General features: G+C 42.3%; 1 protein-coding gene across 4 annotated transcripts in view; it reads right to left on the bottom strand.

Annotated features, from left to right (window-relative positions):
- LOC126272877 (membrane-bound transcription factor site-1 protease-like) overlaps positions 1-15,843 on the bottom strand; it is a 129,684-nt gene that overhangs the window by 23,432 nt on the left and 90,409 nt on the right. For all 4 annotated transcript variants that reach the window (XM_049976102.1, XM_049976103.1, XM_049976105.1 and 1 more), the window contains exon 10: positions 4,071-4,460. In XM_049976102.1, coding sequence (XP_049832059.1) covers positions 4,071-4,460 — 390 coding nt within the window. The remainder of the gene's footprint in view (positions 1-4,070; positions 4,461-15,843) is intronic.

Below are 15,843 nucleotides of genomic sequence, written 5' to 3'. Positions count from 1 at the left end.
CAGATATTAGGCAACACGTTACTAGGGATGAGAAAGGCCTTCAGGTTTGAAACTAAACATGCTACTCCTACCTACTACTGAATAAGAATTTGATTATTAATGTGTCTTCATAACCATGTGTGCGGCGTTTGACTCTCAGTCAGCATAGACATTTTCGTCGCCTTATTTCTAGTTAAACGTGCGTACATCTCGCTAATGGTGGACCAACATTGGACATTTCTCATCTGTTCCTGGTTAGACAATGACGGCGGCAGGCGCCGCGTTCAAATCCCGGTCAGGCAATACAACTTCAGTCGTCATTTAAGGTTCCGACCTCACTACTGGTGACAAATTGTGATATCTACATTCTGATTTTACATACTTATTCACCAGCATTACACGATGGCATTTCAATTTTAAACATGTGCATCCTTTGTTCCTTGACAATGCAATAATATACAATGTCTTTCAAGGTTAATTACCAAGAAGGTAATTGTCATGTTAGGGTTCCTGGTTTCACACAAACATTATGGTCATTTACGTTCAAGTTGAGAATTGATAACTGATACTGATGCAAACGTCAATATTTGATGTCCCTTTCTGCCTAGTGATCGAGTCTCGATAAGGCACAAAGCTTTGCTTGGTTAACAAGGGCTTTACGTTCGGGATTTGCATCCGGATCCAGAATGAAGACGTTGGACATGTCATTTAAAGTACAACTTTCTGTACAAGTAACTGTTGATGAGTAATGTGAACAATAATATTACTTGTGATTTGCTGTTAATATTGGGATTTCCGTAGAGTGCTTGCCGCCGTTAATCACGTTTTCTTTTAACTCTTAGTATTACATGAAGTTGATGCGAAACCACTCCCCCTTGAATGTTGAACGACATTCAGCATATGTTGGGTAAACCTTTTAGACAGCCAAGAACTTGTTTCCAATTGCCATACAACTTTATAAATCGATATACTGTCTCAAATATTTAATCGTGCCTAAGGATTACTGAACGATTTGTGACAAAAAAAAAAGTCCCATAATGTTTGAAATGTCACATATTGTAATTAAGTTTAGACCACAAATGTTAAGGACTGTCTGATCTCTTCTGTACTATTGTGGTGTTACTTTACATCTGGATGGACTGTCATAAAGACTGGTGTTCTCTAGTAGTCTCTAGTGGTACCCATTGTGTACCTTACAATGACTTTACTGTGGAGGTTTGCGACGATGTGCAACATAGATATGCTATGTTGGTTGCATCCATTCAGGTGCAGCCTACACGTTGGGATTCAGGCTTGACCCACTTTTTTTTCCGTCGAGTGTACATGTGATACAAACATAGATAATGGAAAAGGGCATGAACTATCCTACACACCTCATGCATCAGATGTTGCAAAAGGCTAGCAGTACAGCAAAATATGTGCAGTTTCTCTGCAACACTCATAGCTGAACAAAGACAGTTTGAGTTTTTGGCGACTTCTCTAGGAACTGGTCACTTTAAAACTTAATATCTTGAAAAGTATTGGTCCAATATTAATGAGCTTTTTATGGGTTGCAGGCATGTATATTTTTAGTGTAAGCCCTAAGTTACATAATTTTCCTATCACAAGTAAAAAAGTTCTTACCATTTTTCTAAACAAACTTTTTCCTAGCCTAGAAAAAACTTATAATAGAACCCTGGATTAGTTTTGAAGCTCTCTTTTGTGGTTATAAAAAACAGCAACCACTGTGACTGTACAATGTGACACTGATTTAAAGAATATTATTGAAAAGTGGTTCTATGTGCACTGGAACATGCGATTAGCTGACAGTGGCCGAAGCCTGCAGCGGTAGTAGGGCTGAGTCAGCCACCTGCCAGTGAGGTGCATAATACCTTCACCCCTTTAGTTGGTCAGAAAGACTGAGCCGGTTGAGCAGACTAGAAACTTGGATATAGCACCCGCAATGGGGTTAAGTGTAAAAATTTAAAATTTACCAAAGACAATGTAAACAGAAACATTGTTACTAAACCGATACCACTGACTGCTAGTCTGGAGACTGTCCTACCCCAAACTACAAACTGTATAGCAAGTAAATAGCTAGCAGGATAAGAAGCTGAGATTAACCTAAAATCTAGATTCACTGGTCTTTAGCCATGTCCACAATGATGTAAATGTGCCTATTTACGGATATAGCACAGGCTTGAATTAATCATGTAAGGAAGGAAGATGATGACCACAAAATCTGCATTATGTCCATTTTGGTAACATGTCTATACTGTTACTGCTGCTACGAGGGCAATCACAAACTGTGCAAGCCCAAACCTCGACTGTATATTGTAAGTTCAAGTAACGAAGATAGTGAAATAGTGTGTTAATTATGTGTACATGGTTTTTCATTTGACCTGAGCCATAAATACGTCTTTCTGTGCTGTGCTGTCAAAAAACAAATGTTGTCACAACTTAATTAATATAAAAATCATTAATAAAGCAGAACGTTTCACCACATCATTTAAATGTTTTGTATAGCTGCATTACATGAGAGCAGCTTTGCATTATTTAACTTAAAAGCCACTTTGTGCTGTAGAGACTGAATCTTATGTATTGTATTAGTAATGACTAGCTTAACTCGCATGATTTCATTTGCATGCATGTGAATATGGTATGCAAGTACTGAAACATGATTATTCCAATTGCAGCTACTTGGTGATGAAGTTCACCTGCATTGTGAATACAGTTTTATAATTATTCCCAGTGTGATTCATTCAAGGTTTTTTCCCTCTTCACCTAGTTTATGCCAATTTTAACTTTTTTAAAATTCTTTGTGTTGAAATACTTATTACTTTTATGACTTTCAGTGAATTAACCTCAGCCCAGCCTAGTCCAATTGCCAATATTCAGTGGTGAGGTTCAAGTGGTGCGTCTCTGCTCAATGACACAGGCACAACTGTAACAATGGCATTAATAATAGCACTCAAAATCTGATGCAAGTGTGTGTATTAAAAAAAAACTAAGCATACATTGCCTGTACATAAGAGAAAGGAGACCGTCACATTACAAGCTCAATTAATTCAGTTGTAGAGATGCCCCAATATTTTCCATTGTTTACTAAATAAATTTTTCTAATTTTAAAAAAATTAATGTCTGGACTGTAATTTTTTCCCTTAATATTATTAAAGCACAATAACAAGTTTCAGTTGCTTTCCGCAAAAACACCTTCAGATCTTAAACAAATAGAGGAAAATCAACCACACATGTAACAAATCCATTTAACAATATTGTATAAGTCATATGTTACTTAGCTGTAAAAGCAATAACATATTACTTATACAATATTATTAAGTGGATTTGTTACAAGTTCACTTTTGCTATTGGCGTTGGCTCTCCTTATGAATTTCGTTCAGCTGTTATACATTGTTTTATATCCTACTTTATTGTACAAAATTTTCTTGTGCTAATTTTCCTCTGCTTTTTACAAACTGAGGACCGTTTCAGAAAGCAACAGAAACTAGTTATTATGCTTTAATTGCACAAGGGGGGACAATCTGTGGTTGAGGCACTAATTTTTTTAAATTAAAAAGAAAATTAATAAGTTATATTAAGACTACTGTCTACTCTCTGACAGTCAGCCACCATTAATTTTCCATTATGGTTGAATTTCTGGGACGTCCTTCACATGGGTCTACTCCAAGAGAAAGTTTAACACACATAAATTTAGCAGCCTGTTTCTTAACTGTTCCAAATGAAGGAGTTCATTCTTTGTAAGCCTTCAAGAACTTTGGATGTACTGCCACTGGTGATTATGAATCAGAAAACAAACAATTTTATCATAGCACTGTATACAAGTTCATCTATTGGAACTATTTTAACTAGCTGTATAATCAAATATTCTGGGTATCAAACTGTGGACTTGACTTACACTGTTATGCAACATGTGTGAACATGTTTCTACAACCAAACTGGGTTGATATCAATGGCACCTCCTCCCATGTAGTAAAGGATTTGGTATGTCTTAAGCATCAGGAAGATCAATGAAATGTATTTTTAGATACACAGTGGACTTTAGTATGTCATAGTTAATCTATGTAATTTCTTTACTGAATTTTAATACTTACTGACGTGGTGGTGTTGGCACAATTTTAGCCTTGATGGACAGGTTAACAGAAGAATGTCGAGAATCTGTCTCTCCATCTTCAGGAGGTGACTCTACTGAGACTGTTATATGTCCCTGTGCAATTCCTTCCCAACCTGCAGCTGCTCTTGCGACAGAAATACTGATTGCCAGCCAGCCAGACCATGGCCATAGAAGTTCAGAGTGTGTTAATGACACATCAAGGTGGTGTCCAAACTGTGGAGTATACGGGTGCCACCGTACCTCTGTCACCCGACCTGAGACCCCCAGACCATTAAGAATGGTCACATTTACAATTGTTGGCATGGCCCCATAGTAGAGCGGTTGTGTGCAGTATGGCCACATGTACTGGCACTCACTGAGATCTATGTAGCTGCAAAGAAGATACAAAATATATGGAAACTTTTGTTTGTGACAATATTAGGGATGCGAAAGACATTCTTCAGATAGTGCAAATTATGTACAAATACACTAAGCAGCCAGAACATTATGGCCACCTACCTTTGGCACAAATAAGAGCAGCGATGTGTCATGGCATGCAAGCAGTGAGGCCTTGGTAGGAGGGAGCTGGCACCACATCTGCACACACAAATCACCTAATTCCCGTAAATTCCGGGGGAGGGGGGGGGGGGGGGGGGCGACGAGCTCTGACACCACATTCAATCACATCCCAGATGTGTTCAACTGTGTTCAGATCTGGCGAGTTGTAGAGTCAGAACATCAATTGGAACTCGCCACTGTTTTCCTAAAACCACTCCATCACACTCCTTGCCTTGTGACATGGTGCATTATCTTGTTGAAAAATGCCGCTGCCATCGGGAAAAATGGTTGTCATGAAGGGGTCTACATGGTGTCTGCAACCAGTGTATGATACTCCTTGGCCGTCATGTTGCCTTGCATGAGATCCATTGGACCTGTGGATGTCCATGTGAATGTTCCCCAGAGTATACTGGAGCCACTGTCAACTTGACTCTGTACTGCAGTACAGGTGTCAAGGAGCTGTATCCCTGGAAAATGACAGACTTGCCCCATCGCATCAGCATTATGAAGAAGGTAAGCACAATGAAGATGATGTCAGGGCTCACCAGACCACACAATGCTCTGTCACTACACCAACATCCATATGCCCATTTCAGTCATAGTTGCCAATGTTGTTGTGTTAACATTGGCACAGGCATGGGTCGTCGGTTACAGAAGTCCATTGTTAGGAGTGTTCGGTGCACTAGGTGTTCAAACACACTTGTACTCTGGCCAGCATTAAAGTCTGATGTTAGTTCTGCCAAAGTTCACTGTCTGTCGTGTTTTACCAGTCAGCCCAGCCTACGACGTCCAACATTTGTAATGAGGGCTGGCCACCCAACCCTATGATATCTGGGTATGGTTTCACCATGGTTTTGCCATGTGTTGAAGGCTTTCACCACAGCACTCCTTAAAGCAGTTTCCAAAATGCTCATGATGAGCCTCCGGGCTATCACAATCTGCCTTCAGTCAAAAGCAGATCGATTGTGTGCCCTCCCCCTTCTACATACAGTATGAACACTCATTGATACTACATGTACTGTGCTTGTGCCTGACTAGCAGTCATTCCTCACCAGGTGATGCTGTTATCGCATAGATGGATTAATATCAAAATAGGTTGGTGGTCACAATGTTCTGGCTGATCAGCCTATACACACAATGGGTGAAAAATTTTATTTCTACGCTGAAGCACCAAAGAAACTGGTACAAGCATGCATATTCAAATACACATACATGTAAATGGGCAGAATACGGCACTGCAGTCAGCAATGGCTTTATAAGACAACATGTGTCTGGTGCAGTAGTTAGATCAGCGACGGCTCCTACAATGGCAGATTATCAAGATTTAAGTGAACCTGAATGTCATGTTATAGTCGGCACACGGGCGATGGGACACAGAATATCTGAGGTAGTGATGACGTGGGGATTTTCCCATGTGATCATTTCACAAGTGTTCTATGAATATCAGGAATCCAATAAAACATCAAATCTCTGACATCACTAACCATGGAAAAAAATCCTACAAGACCGAGACCAAAACCGACTGAAGAAAACCATTAAGTGTGACAGAATGCAACCCTTCCGCAAACTGCTGCAGGTTTCAATGCTGGGCCATTAACAAGTGTCAGCATACGAACCATGGGCTTTTGGAGCCGAAGGCTCACTTGTGTGCCCTCGATGATTGCATGACACAAAGCTTAACGCCTTGCCTGGGCCCATCAACACCGACATTGGACTGTTCATCAACTGGAAACATGTTGCCTGGTTGGATGAGTCTCGTTTCAAATTGTACTGAGCAGATGGACGTGTATGGGTATGGAGACAACCTCATGAATGCATGGGCCCTGCATGTCAACAGGGGACTGTTCAAGCTGGTGGAGGCTCTGAAATGGTGTGGGGCGTGTGCAGCTGGAGTGATATGGGATCCCTGATTTGTCTAGGTACGACTCTGACAGATGATACATACATAAGCATCCTGTCTGAACACCTGCATCCATTCACGTCCATTGTGCATTCCAGCAGATTTGGGCAATTCCAGCAGGGCAATGCAACACCCCACCCATCCAGAACTGCTACTGAGTGGCTCCAGGAACACTTCTGAATTTAAACACTTCCGCTGGTCACCAAAAACCCCAGACAGGAACATTATTGAGCATATCTGGGATGCCTTGCCACATGCTGTTCATAAGAGATCTACACTCCCTCGTACTCTTATGGATTTATGGACAGCACTCCAGGATTCATAGTGTCAATTCCCTCTAACACTAGTTCAGACATTAGTTGAGACCTTGCCATATTATGCTGCGGCACTTCTGCATGCTTGGGGGAGCCCTACACGATATTAGGTAGGTGTACCAGTTTCTTTGGCTCTTCAGCATATACACAAATGCACAACTACTTTTGTTTGGTAGCAGTGCAAAACACGTAATTGATACACACACACACACACACACACACACACACACACACACACACACACACAGTGTCAGTGTGTGTGTGTGTGTGTGTGTGTGTGTGTGTGTGTGTGTGATAGAGAGAGAGAGAGAGAGAGATAGAGAGAGAGAGAGAGAGAACACATCTGAACATCAATTTAATCAATATAACCACTCACTGTTAATAAATGTAAATAATACAGTTAAGACCATTTGGTCTCATGCTGCATATTATCGATCTGTACCTGTAGTGAATCTCTTTATTTGACTTCAAACTGACTGGTCCATCAGTTTTATGTTATGAATAATAATAACAACAACAACAACAACCGACACTCAATAATCATTCAAGTTGTCATAAAAATTATAACAATTAAAAAGTAAAAAGTGAAGAATAATGAGTTGTTTCAAAAATCCGCATAGCTGTATGAAGGTGCTTTAATTGCAGTTACTGATTTCACGACAATACAGATGTGTCTTGAGGTTTATAACGGTTGTACTTCCATAATATAGATGGAAAATTACGGACTCCCAGCTTTTGGGACTTTTTATTGTGACAACCCACCACTGTGGTTTGACTATTAATGTGGGTAACTGCCACACTTTAGAGAGGAGGATACACAGCCATAAGTTGTTAACAATGTCAAATTGAACAACAGAATGGAATCGTTTAGCACACTTTATACTATCTTCAATTACATACTCACTCAAGTAGCATGTGGTTTTATACCTCTGCCAGTATTTTACTATCTGAAACAATACAGACAGAAATTATCATCATTGGCTGTGTGCTTTCAGTGATGCTGACTCTCATCACACTGAAACTACTCTGAACCAAGACAGGCACTCAGATTTCACCTTTGGCAAACAACAATTCATCCATTTGTGCCATCTGAATATGATTTACAGCACAACATAAAGAGATGGGAACAGTAAAGGAAAGTATTAGAAAACTTAGTTACATTCTTCAGCTATATTTATCATAATCCTACTGTACTTTTCCAATCTGATCTGTGTATCTTCCTTTAGGTTCTGTCACTTGTCTTTTCTTTTCACCATCAATTCGGCTTGACAGAAGGCTCACCCACATACATATAGTTTTGACTGCAATCATAATTATGTCTTCCACATCCATCTGTTCTCTAGTCCATCTAGTCATTTTACTCTTTCTCCAATTCCCATCATATATCTACACTTCTTTCTGAGCAACTCTCAAGTTTTGAATGGTTTTCTGACAAAGTCCATGATTCACTGACATTTCAGAAATAGTAATGCACACCAACTGTGAACTTTTCAGTTTAGAACAAGTGAAACTTAAATTTTTAAAATCCTATTTGGCTTACGAAACACAGTCTAGGTCACTTTTCCTCTGCTTTCTTCTTTTCAACATAATAATCTAATTTTGTTATACTTGTTTTCCACGTCTACTTTCACATTTGGTCTATGAAGTCCAACCACTCATCATTGAAGTTCATTTGTATTCAGACAAATAGTACACTAACATAAACAAAATGAAGGCGATTTGTATATGTCCCATGTTCTCACAATTTAATAATCTGAAAGATTTTTTTTATGACTTCAGAGAATTGTTTTGGTGATATAGAAACTACCCACCTAATTGCTATTTCAATTTTGGATTTCTTACTATCTCGATAATGTATAACCAAAGCTGTAGTACTCACATATATATTCCACAGTTTACTACCATGGTTGAATCAGTGCATTGTTTTACAAGGTTTGTGTGTACAGATTTGGTCAAAAATGAGTCAAAAGCTTCCTCTAAACCACTGAAGGGCAGGAAAAGCAGTAATTCACAGTCATTTCTATGATTTCATTCACAACTTGCAGATTGTCAACTTCTAAAGTGAGCTTGTCCCTACACCTGATTAAAATGCATTTCTCTTTCTATTAGCTTGGTGATAATTTTAGAGAATATTTATCATGGACAGGAAACTGACAGGGTTGAGGTTTTTTGTGCCTTGTTAGTCTCTTCTGAAGAATAATTACAGTATTCTTCCAATTTTTTTATAACTGTCTTTAGAGAAATACACCCTATAAACAATTCTGGCAATTCCATTTGAATTACTTTGCCTCTAAAGTCAGCCATTTATACTTAAACACTAACATCTATGAGACCTTTCTTACCTCTTAGCTCAAATTTATTTAAACAGCATCCACAATGTCAACAATCCAGGGAAAGATAGATTGTTATTTACTGTAAAGATGACACGTTAAGTTGCAGACAGACACAGTCAAAAGACACTTACGCATAGATTTTGGTGACAGCCCTCACCAACAGAAGAGAAACACACACCATTCACACACGTGAGCAAGCACACATCATGCACACATGACTGCCATATGTGGCAGCTAGGACCAGAATGCAACTATTACGTGGGATGGCAGCAGCAATCTGGAGGGGGTGGGGAAGGGGAAGGGGAAAGGATTTAGTGTATGGGTGGAAGGACAGAAGAATGCTGCCTGGCAGAGTGCGCAGGGACTAGAATGCCAACAGGTACAGCTTCAGTAGGCTGTGGGGCAGGGAGGTGGGGGAAAAAAAAGCGAAAAGGAAAGGAGCAGGGAAAGATGAGCGGTTGCACTGGCGGAGGGTGGCAAACAAAGAGATTGGGAGATGATGATGGGAAGGAGATGACAGGATAGAGGGCATGGAAACTGTTGAGTGGAGGGTGTGGGGTCATAGACTGAGGCTGGGATAATTGTGGAAGCACAGAATGTGTTGTAAGGATAACTTCTGTATGCGCAGTTCAGAAAGGTTGGTGATGAAGGGGGAGATCCAGATGGCATGGGCAGTGAAGCAGCCACGGAAATCAAGTGGTTATGCTCAGCTGCATGTTGTGCCACAGGGTGATCTACTTTGCTCTTGGACACAGTTTGGCAGTGGCTGGTCCTCATGGCGGGCAGCTGGTTGGTACTCATACAAATATAAAAACCAGTACAATGATTGCAGCAGAGCTGGTAAATGACATGGTTGATTTTTGCAAGTGGTCCAGTCTGTGATGGGGTAGGATGAACCTGTGACAGGACTGGAATAGAAAGTACTTGGGCAGGTCTTGTACCTGAGTCTTCCACTGGGATATGATCCTTGTGGCAAGGGTTTGGGATTGGGAGTGCCATAGGGATGGACTAGGATGTTGTGGAGATTGGGTGGGTGACAGAACACCAATTTGGGAGGGGTGGGAAGGATTTTGGGTAGGATGTACCTTATTTCACGGCATGATGATAAGTAATCAAAGCTGTGTTGAAGGATGTGGTTCAGTTGTTCCAATTGGTACCTGCCAGTGAAGGCCTTGGTGAGACTAACAGGTGAAGCAGGTGGGTGAGAAGATGTTGAGGATGTGAAAGAATTAAGATAGGGTCTCCTGCCCTGAGCCCAGATCATGGAGATATCACCAATGAACATGAACCAGGCTAAGCATTTGGTGTTTTGGGAGGCTAGGAAGGTCTCCTTAGATGGCCTATGAACAGGTTAGCATAGGAGAGTGCCATGTGGGTGCCCAGGCTGTGCTGCAGATTTGTTTGTATACCTACCCTTCAAAGGAGAAGTAGTTGTGGGTTATGATAAAGTTAGTAAGGTGAATGAGGTAGTGGATTTAGATTCTGAAGGATGTTGGGAAAGGTAGTTTCAGTAGTGGTAAGACCACGGGCATGAGGGATGTTGGTGTATAGGGAGATGGCATCAACAGTGACAAGTAGGGATCCAGGTGGTAAAGGGGTGGGGTTGGTGAAGGAAATGGTTGATACCTTTGACGTGGGAGGCTAAAAGATGGATAACTGGTTGGAGATGCTCGTCAATAAGGGCTACAATTCTTTCAGTGGGGCCACAATAAGCAGCCACAATGGGGCGTTCAGGATTGTTGGGTTTGTGGATTATTTGGGAGTTGAAGAAGGATGTGCAGGGTGTGATGGGGATGAGTGGGGAAATGGATTTAGTGGAGAGTTCTGAGAAGGGACTAAGGCATTAAGCAGGTTAGAGTTTGTGTTGGACTTCTGGGATGGGCTCACTTTGGCAGAGTTTAAGGATGGAGGAATAAGATAACTGGCAGAGGCCTTGTGCCAGGTAGTGACTGATTTATAACAACAGTGGTGGAAAGTTTGTCAGCAGATAGTATGATCAGGTCAGGATTTGTTTTGAGGGTGTCTATGACCATTTTTTCTTGTGCTGAAATGTTGGTATTCAGAGGATGGGCCTGGGGAAGGATGCTGAAGCCAAATTGGAGATAAGGAATTCCTGGAAGGTGACAGCAGGTGGTTAGGTGGTAAGGGGGGGAGGGATCATGGTTGGATAGAGGTATGAAGTGGGAGAGGTGGGTTCAATGCCAGAATTACATTGGTTTTGGTTTGAGGGATTCGTGGCAAAGAATTTATTCTATTGCAGGTATCAGGAGAAGGAGAGTGGGTCTTTGAAAAGTATAGTGAGATTATATTTGGGTGCAGGGCTGAAGGTGAAGCCTTTGAATAGTCTGTGGAGCTGAGAGTTTTGGTGCAAAGTCTTATGGGAATGTTTCGGCTCCAGACTTGGTAGTGCGTTGGTAGGGAGCTTTGGGGGACATGAAAAGTTGAAAAGGTAGGCTAGGCAGGCTTTAGATGCTATGCGGGGTGGATGAGGAGGAACACTGTGGGTAGAATAAGGATTGGATAGTGGTGCATTGAGGTAGGATGTCAGCAGGTTGGGTAACTTATGGAGGTGGTGTCTGGAATACTCCTCCAGGTGGTGGACAACAACGGATTCTATTTCAGAGATGTGATGTATGAAGCAAGGACTGCACAGTAATAGTACCTTACGAAGGAAGCAGAAGTGGTTCTGGGATGCCTGTGCCATGGAGATGTGTTTTTGCAGTACCAGGTTTGTGAAGGCCAGGGGCTAGCAGAATGTTATGATGTGGGACTGGCTTTTAGCCAGGGAAAGTGATACTTTTCTGAACTAGTACAAAAAGACGGAGCAGGGAGTCCATTGTGGCAGGAATGGTGTAAGGGAAATGGGAATGATTCGGAAATGAGCAAAACAGGTGTTTACAGTTGTGTGAGGCCCTGGATAAGAGGAAAGACGAATAAAAAATACATAAAGACACACAGAAACATGCACAGATATGCTAATAACATGCAAAGTAAGATTTTTGTTATTAAGTATTTGGGTTTCTGATTGATCTCTTGAACTGTTCACATGAACCTTAATGAACTTTTTATTATGTTTTTCAGCTTCACATTGCACTATCGGTATAATATACCAGGTTTGACTTGTTACCAAATCGTCATCAGATAATTTGAATATACCAGATAGCAACTTGTCTGCATCTTCAAATCATCTGCTGATGGTATGCTAATAAGTCAAAACTGTGCAGCCTCACAGAAAAGGACACTCTGAATGTTTCAAACAATATGAGGAATGGACACAAGTTCATTCATTCACACACACACACACACACACACACACACACACACACACACACACACATTCATTCATCATGTTCCATGGATGAAATGGAATGTCATATGGCTAGAGCCTCTCATATCAACGGTGATGTGGAATGAGTAAAGGTATAGAAGATAAGGCATAGGTGCCACAGAAACTTAATCTGTACACAATATTAATAATACACTATCACTCTATTGCTTATTGCTACTATGCTTCTGCCATCTACATTTAACTAATTACATCAAAAAGAAAGCTGATACTTTGAAAAGTTGCTGGCTTTTCAGTTTTATAATAAAGCTGCTATCTATCTACTATGAAGTTCATTGGGTTCTGCTTTGAATATGGTGAACACTAAACCAACATATTTGTAAGTACACAAATTTGCAGCATCGGTCCAGTCCCTATTCTGAAAGAACTTCAAGCATAAGATTTTTTGGCAATGCGTATGTCTTCTGCACCGACACCGAGTTTATCATTTAGGGGAGAGGAATGGGGTGTGGAAAACGAGAGAGCAGAGAAAAGAGAAAGCCTGGTGTGAGCATTGGCAGAGAGTGGCGCACAAAGAGGGCGAGAGGACTTGAGTCTGAAGGTGGTGATAGGACATATAGGGCAAAAACTGTTGGGTGGAGATTGTGGGGACAGTAGGTTACTGTAGGTTGAGTAGTGACAATTTTGGGAGCAGAGTGTGTGATGTGAGGGTAATACCAATCTGTGCAGATCAGAAAAGTTGGTGGTGGAGGGGAGGATCCAGATGGCCCGGGTTGTGAATCAGGAATTGAAATCACGTATGTTGTGTTCAGCTGCATGTTGTGCCACAGGGTGGTCCACTCTGCTCTTGGCCACAGTTTGGTACTGGCCATTCATCCTGGTGGACAGCTGCTTGGTAGTCATACCAATGTACAAACAGCTGTGCAATGATTGGAGCAAAGGTGGTATATCACGTGGCTGCTTTCACGGGTGGTTTGGCCTCTGATGGGGTAGGATAAGCCTGTAACAGGACTGGAATAAGAGGTACTGGGTGGGTGGATTTAACAGGTCTTGCTCTTGGTCCTTTCACAGAGGTACAATCCCCTTGGCAAGGGGTTGGGATGGGAGTGGCACAGGGATGGACTAGGATGTTGTGGAGGTTGGATGGGAAATGGAACACCACTTTAGGAGAGGAGGATAGAATCTTGGGTAGGGTGTTCCCCATTTCAGGGCATCATCACAGATAATCAAAGCCCAGATGAAGGATGTGGTTCAGCTGTTCCAGTCTGGGATGGTACAGGTGACAAAGAGGAGCTCCTTTGTAGCTAGTTCTTCGGGTGGTGGGAAGATAGGGGGTGTGTAGGGATATGGCACAGGAAATCTATTTGCAGACCAGGTCTGTAGGATAGCGCCTGTCTGTAAAGGCCTTTATGAGACCTTCAGCATACTGGGCAAGATAGCTGATATGCCATCCCCACATGGCCATATCATATGGAGGAATTTTTTCATGTGGAAGGGAGGACAGCAGTTGAAATGCAAGTACTATTTGTGATTGGTGGGTTTAATGTGGACAGAGGTGTGGATGGAGCCACGAGAGAGGAGGATACTGACATCCAGGAAGGTGGCATGCTGGGTTGAGGAGGACCAGGTGAAGTGGATGGGAGAGAAGGTGTTGAGGTTGTAAAGGCATGACGATAGTACATCTTGGCCCTGAGTCCGGATCATGAAGATATCATCAATGAACCTGAACCAGACCAGGGGTTTTGGGTGGATAGAAATGTTTCCTCTAGACAGCCCATGATCAGGTTGGCATAGGAGGGTGTCATGTGGCAACCCACGCCTACTGCGAATTTGTTTGTGTACCTTCCTATACCTACCTTCAACAGTACCTACATTTTGACAGCTGCTATACCTTCCACGCCAAAAACTCCCTCTTGTACAGCCTGGTCATGAAGGGACAGTGTATCTGCCATGAATAGAACTCCCTTGTCCAGTATGCTGAAGGTCTCACAAAGGCCTTCACAGACAGGCACCTTCTCTGAGACCAAGACACTGGAAAAATTGAACTACATCCTTTATCAAGGCTTTGGTTATCTATCATCATGCCTTGAAATGAAGGACATTCTACCTAAGATCCTTCCCTCCCCTCCAAAAGTTGTGTTCTGTCACCCACCCAACCTCCACAACATCCTACTCTATCCCTTTGCTACTCCTAATCCCAATCTCGACTGCTTGGCACTAGGATCACATTCTTTTGGAAGACCCAGGTGCAAGAACTAACCAATCCACCCACCCAGTATCTCTTATTCCAGTCCTGTCAGAGGCTTTCCTACCCAGTCAGAGGGCAGACCACTTGTGAAAGCAGCTGTGTCATGTAACAACTCTGCCCCAACCATTGCACAACTTTTTATAACGGCATGACTACCAACCAGCAGTCTACCAGAATGAACATCATCTACTTGATTTCAATTTCTGGTGGTGGTGGTGGTTGTTGGGATGTTTAAGGGGGACTAAACAGCTAAGGTCATCAGTTCCCCATTCTAAAAACAGGCGAGACGAAAAGTTACGGAGCAGGTAAAACCCCAAGGGGGGAGGAGACGCCCCTCCCCCCAGTCACTGAAAGAACGCCAATGTGGCAGCGAACGCTAGAGACAAGAAGAGTACAGATGAACACCGGACAGAAAGGAACGGAAGAAAAGAAGAGGGCCGGAGACTGGTTGACTGACCATGAGAACAAAAAAAGGGAAAGAGTCAACCATCCGAATACACACTAAAATCTGCAACCAATGAGAGACTCGAGGACAAGAGACACAGAAAGGGAAAGGGGGCAGGACTCCCCTAAATGGAACGATAAAAAGGACTATCACAGATAAAATTTAAAACGTCGTCAGCCATGGAGGCATCGTCGCTTAAAACCAAAGGCAAAGTGCCCGGGAGATTAAAAGACTGCCAGAGGGTGCGCAGTCGGGGACACTCCAACAAAATGTGGGCGACCGTCAACCGGGATTCTGTTTCACTACCCAGGCCGTCTGGATCCTCCCCTCAACCACTAGCTTTTCTGACCTGCACAAGTCGGAATTATCTTCACAACACATTTTCCACTCCCAAAATTCTCTCCCCTCAACCTACCGTAACCTACTGTCTCCACAGCCTCTACCAAACAGTTTCCACTTCCTCTACCCTATCACCTTGTTCCAATTCACAACCCCTCACCCTAATTGTGCACTTTCCTCTGACAATGAATCCACTGGTCTTTTTCTCTTCTCTGTACCTCTCTTTTACTGCTGCACCCCCCCCCCCCCCCCACTGCACCTGGCCGCCTTGTCCCCTGCCGCCATCTAGTCCCTGAATGCTCCACCAGGTGCTGCTGACACCTCTTCCCCCACCCGTTGGCTGTTATCTCT

Source organism: Schistocerca gregaria, chromosome 5, assembly GCF_023897955.1.
Source record: "Schistocerca gregaria isolate iqSchGreg1 chromosome 5, iqSchGreg1.2, whole genome shotgun sequence".
Classification (NCBI taxonomy): Eukaryota; Metazoa; Arthropoda; class Insecta; order Orthoptera; family Acrididae; genus Schistocerca; species Schistocerca gregaria.
This window is presented reverse-complemented; position numbering and strand designations above follow the sequence as displayed.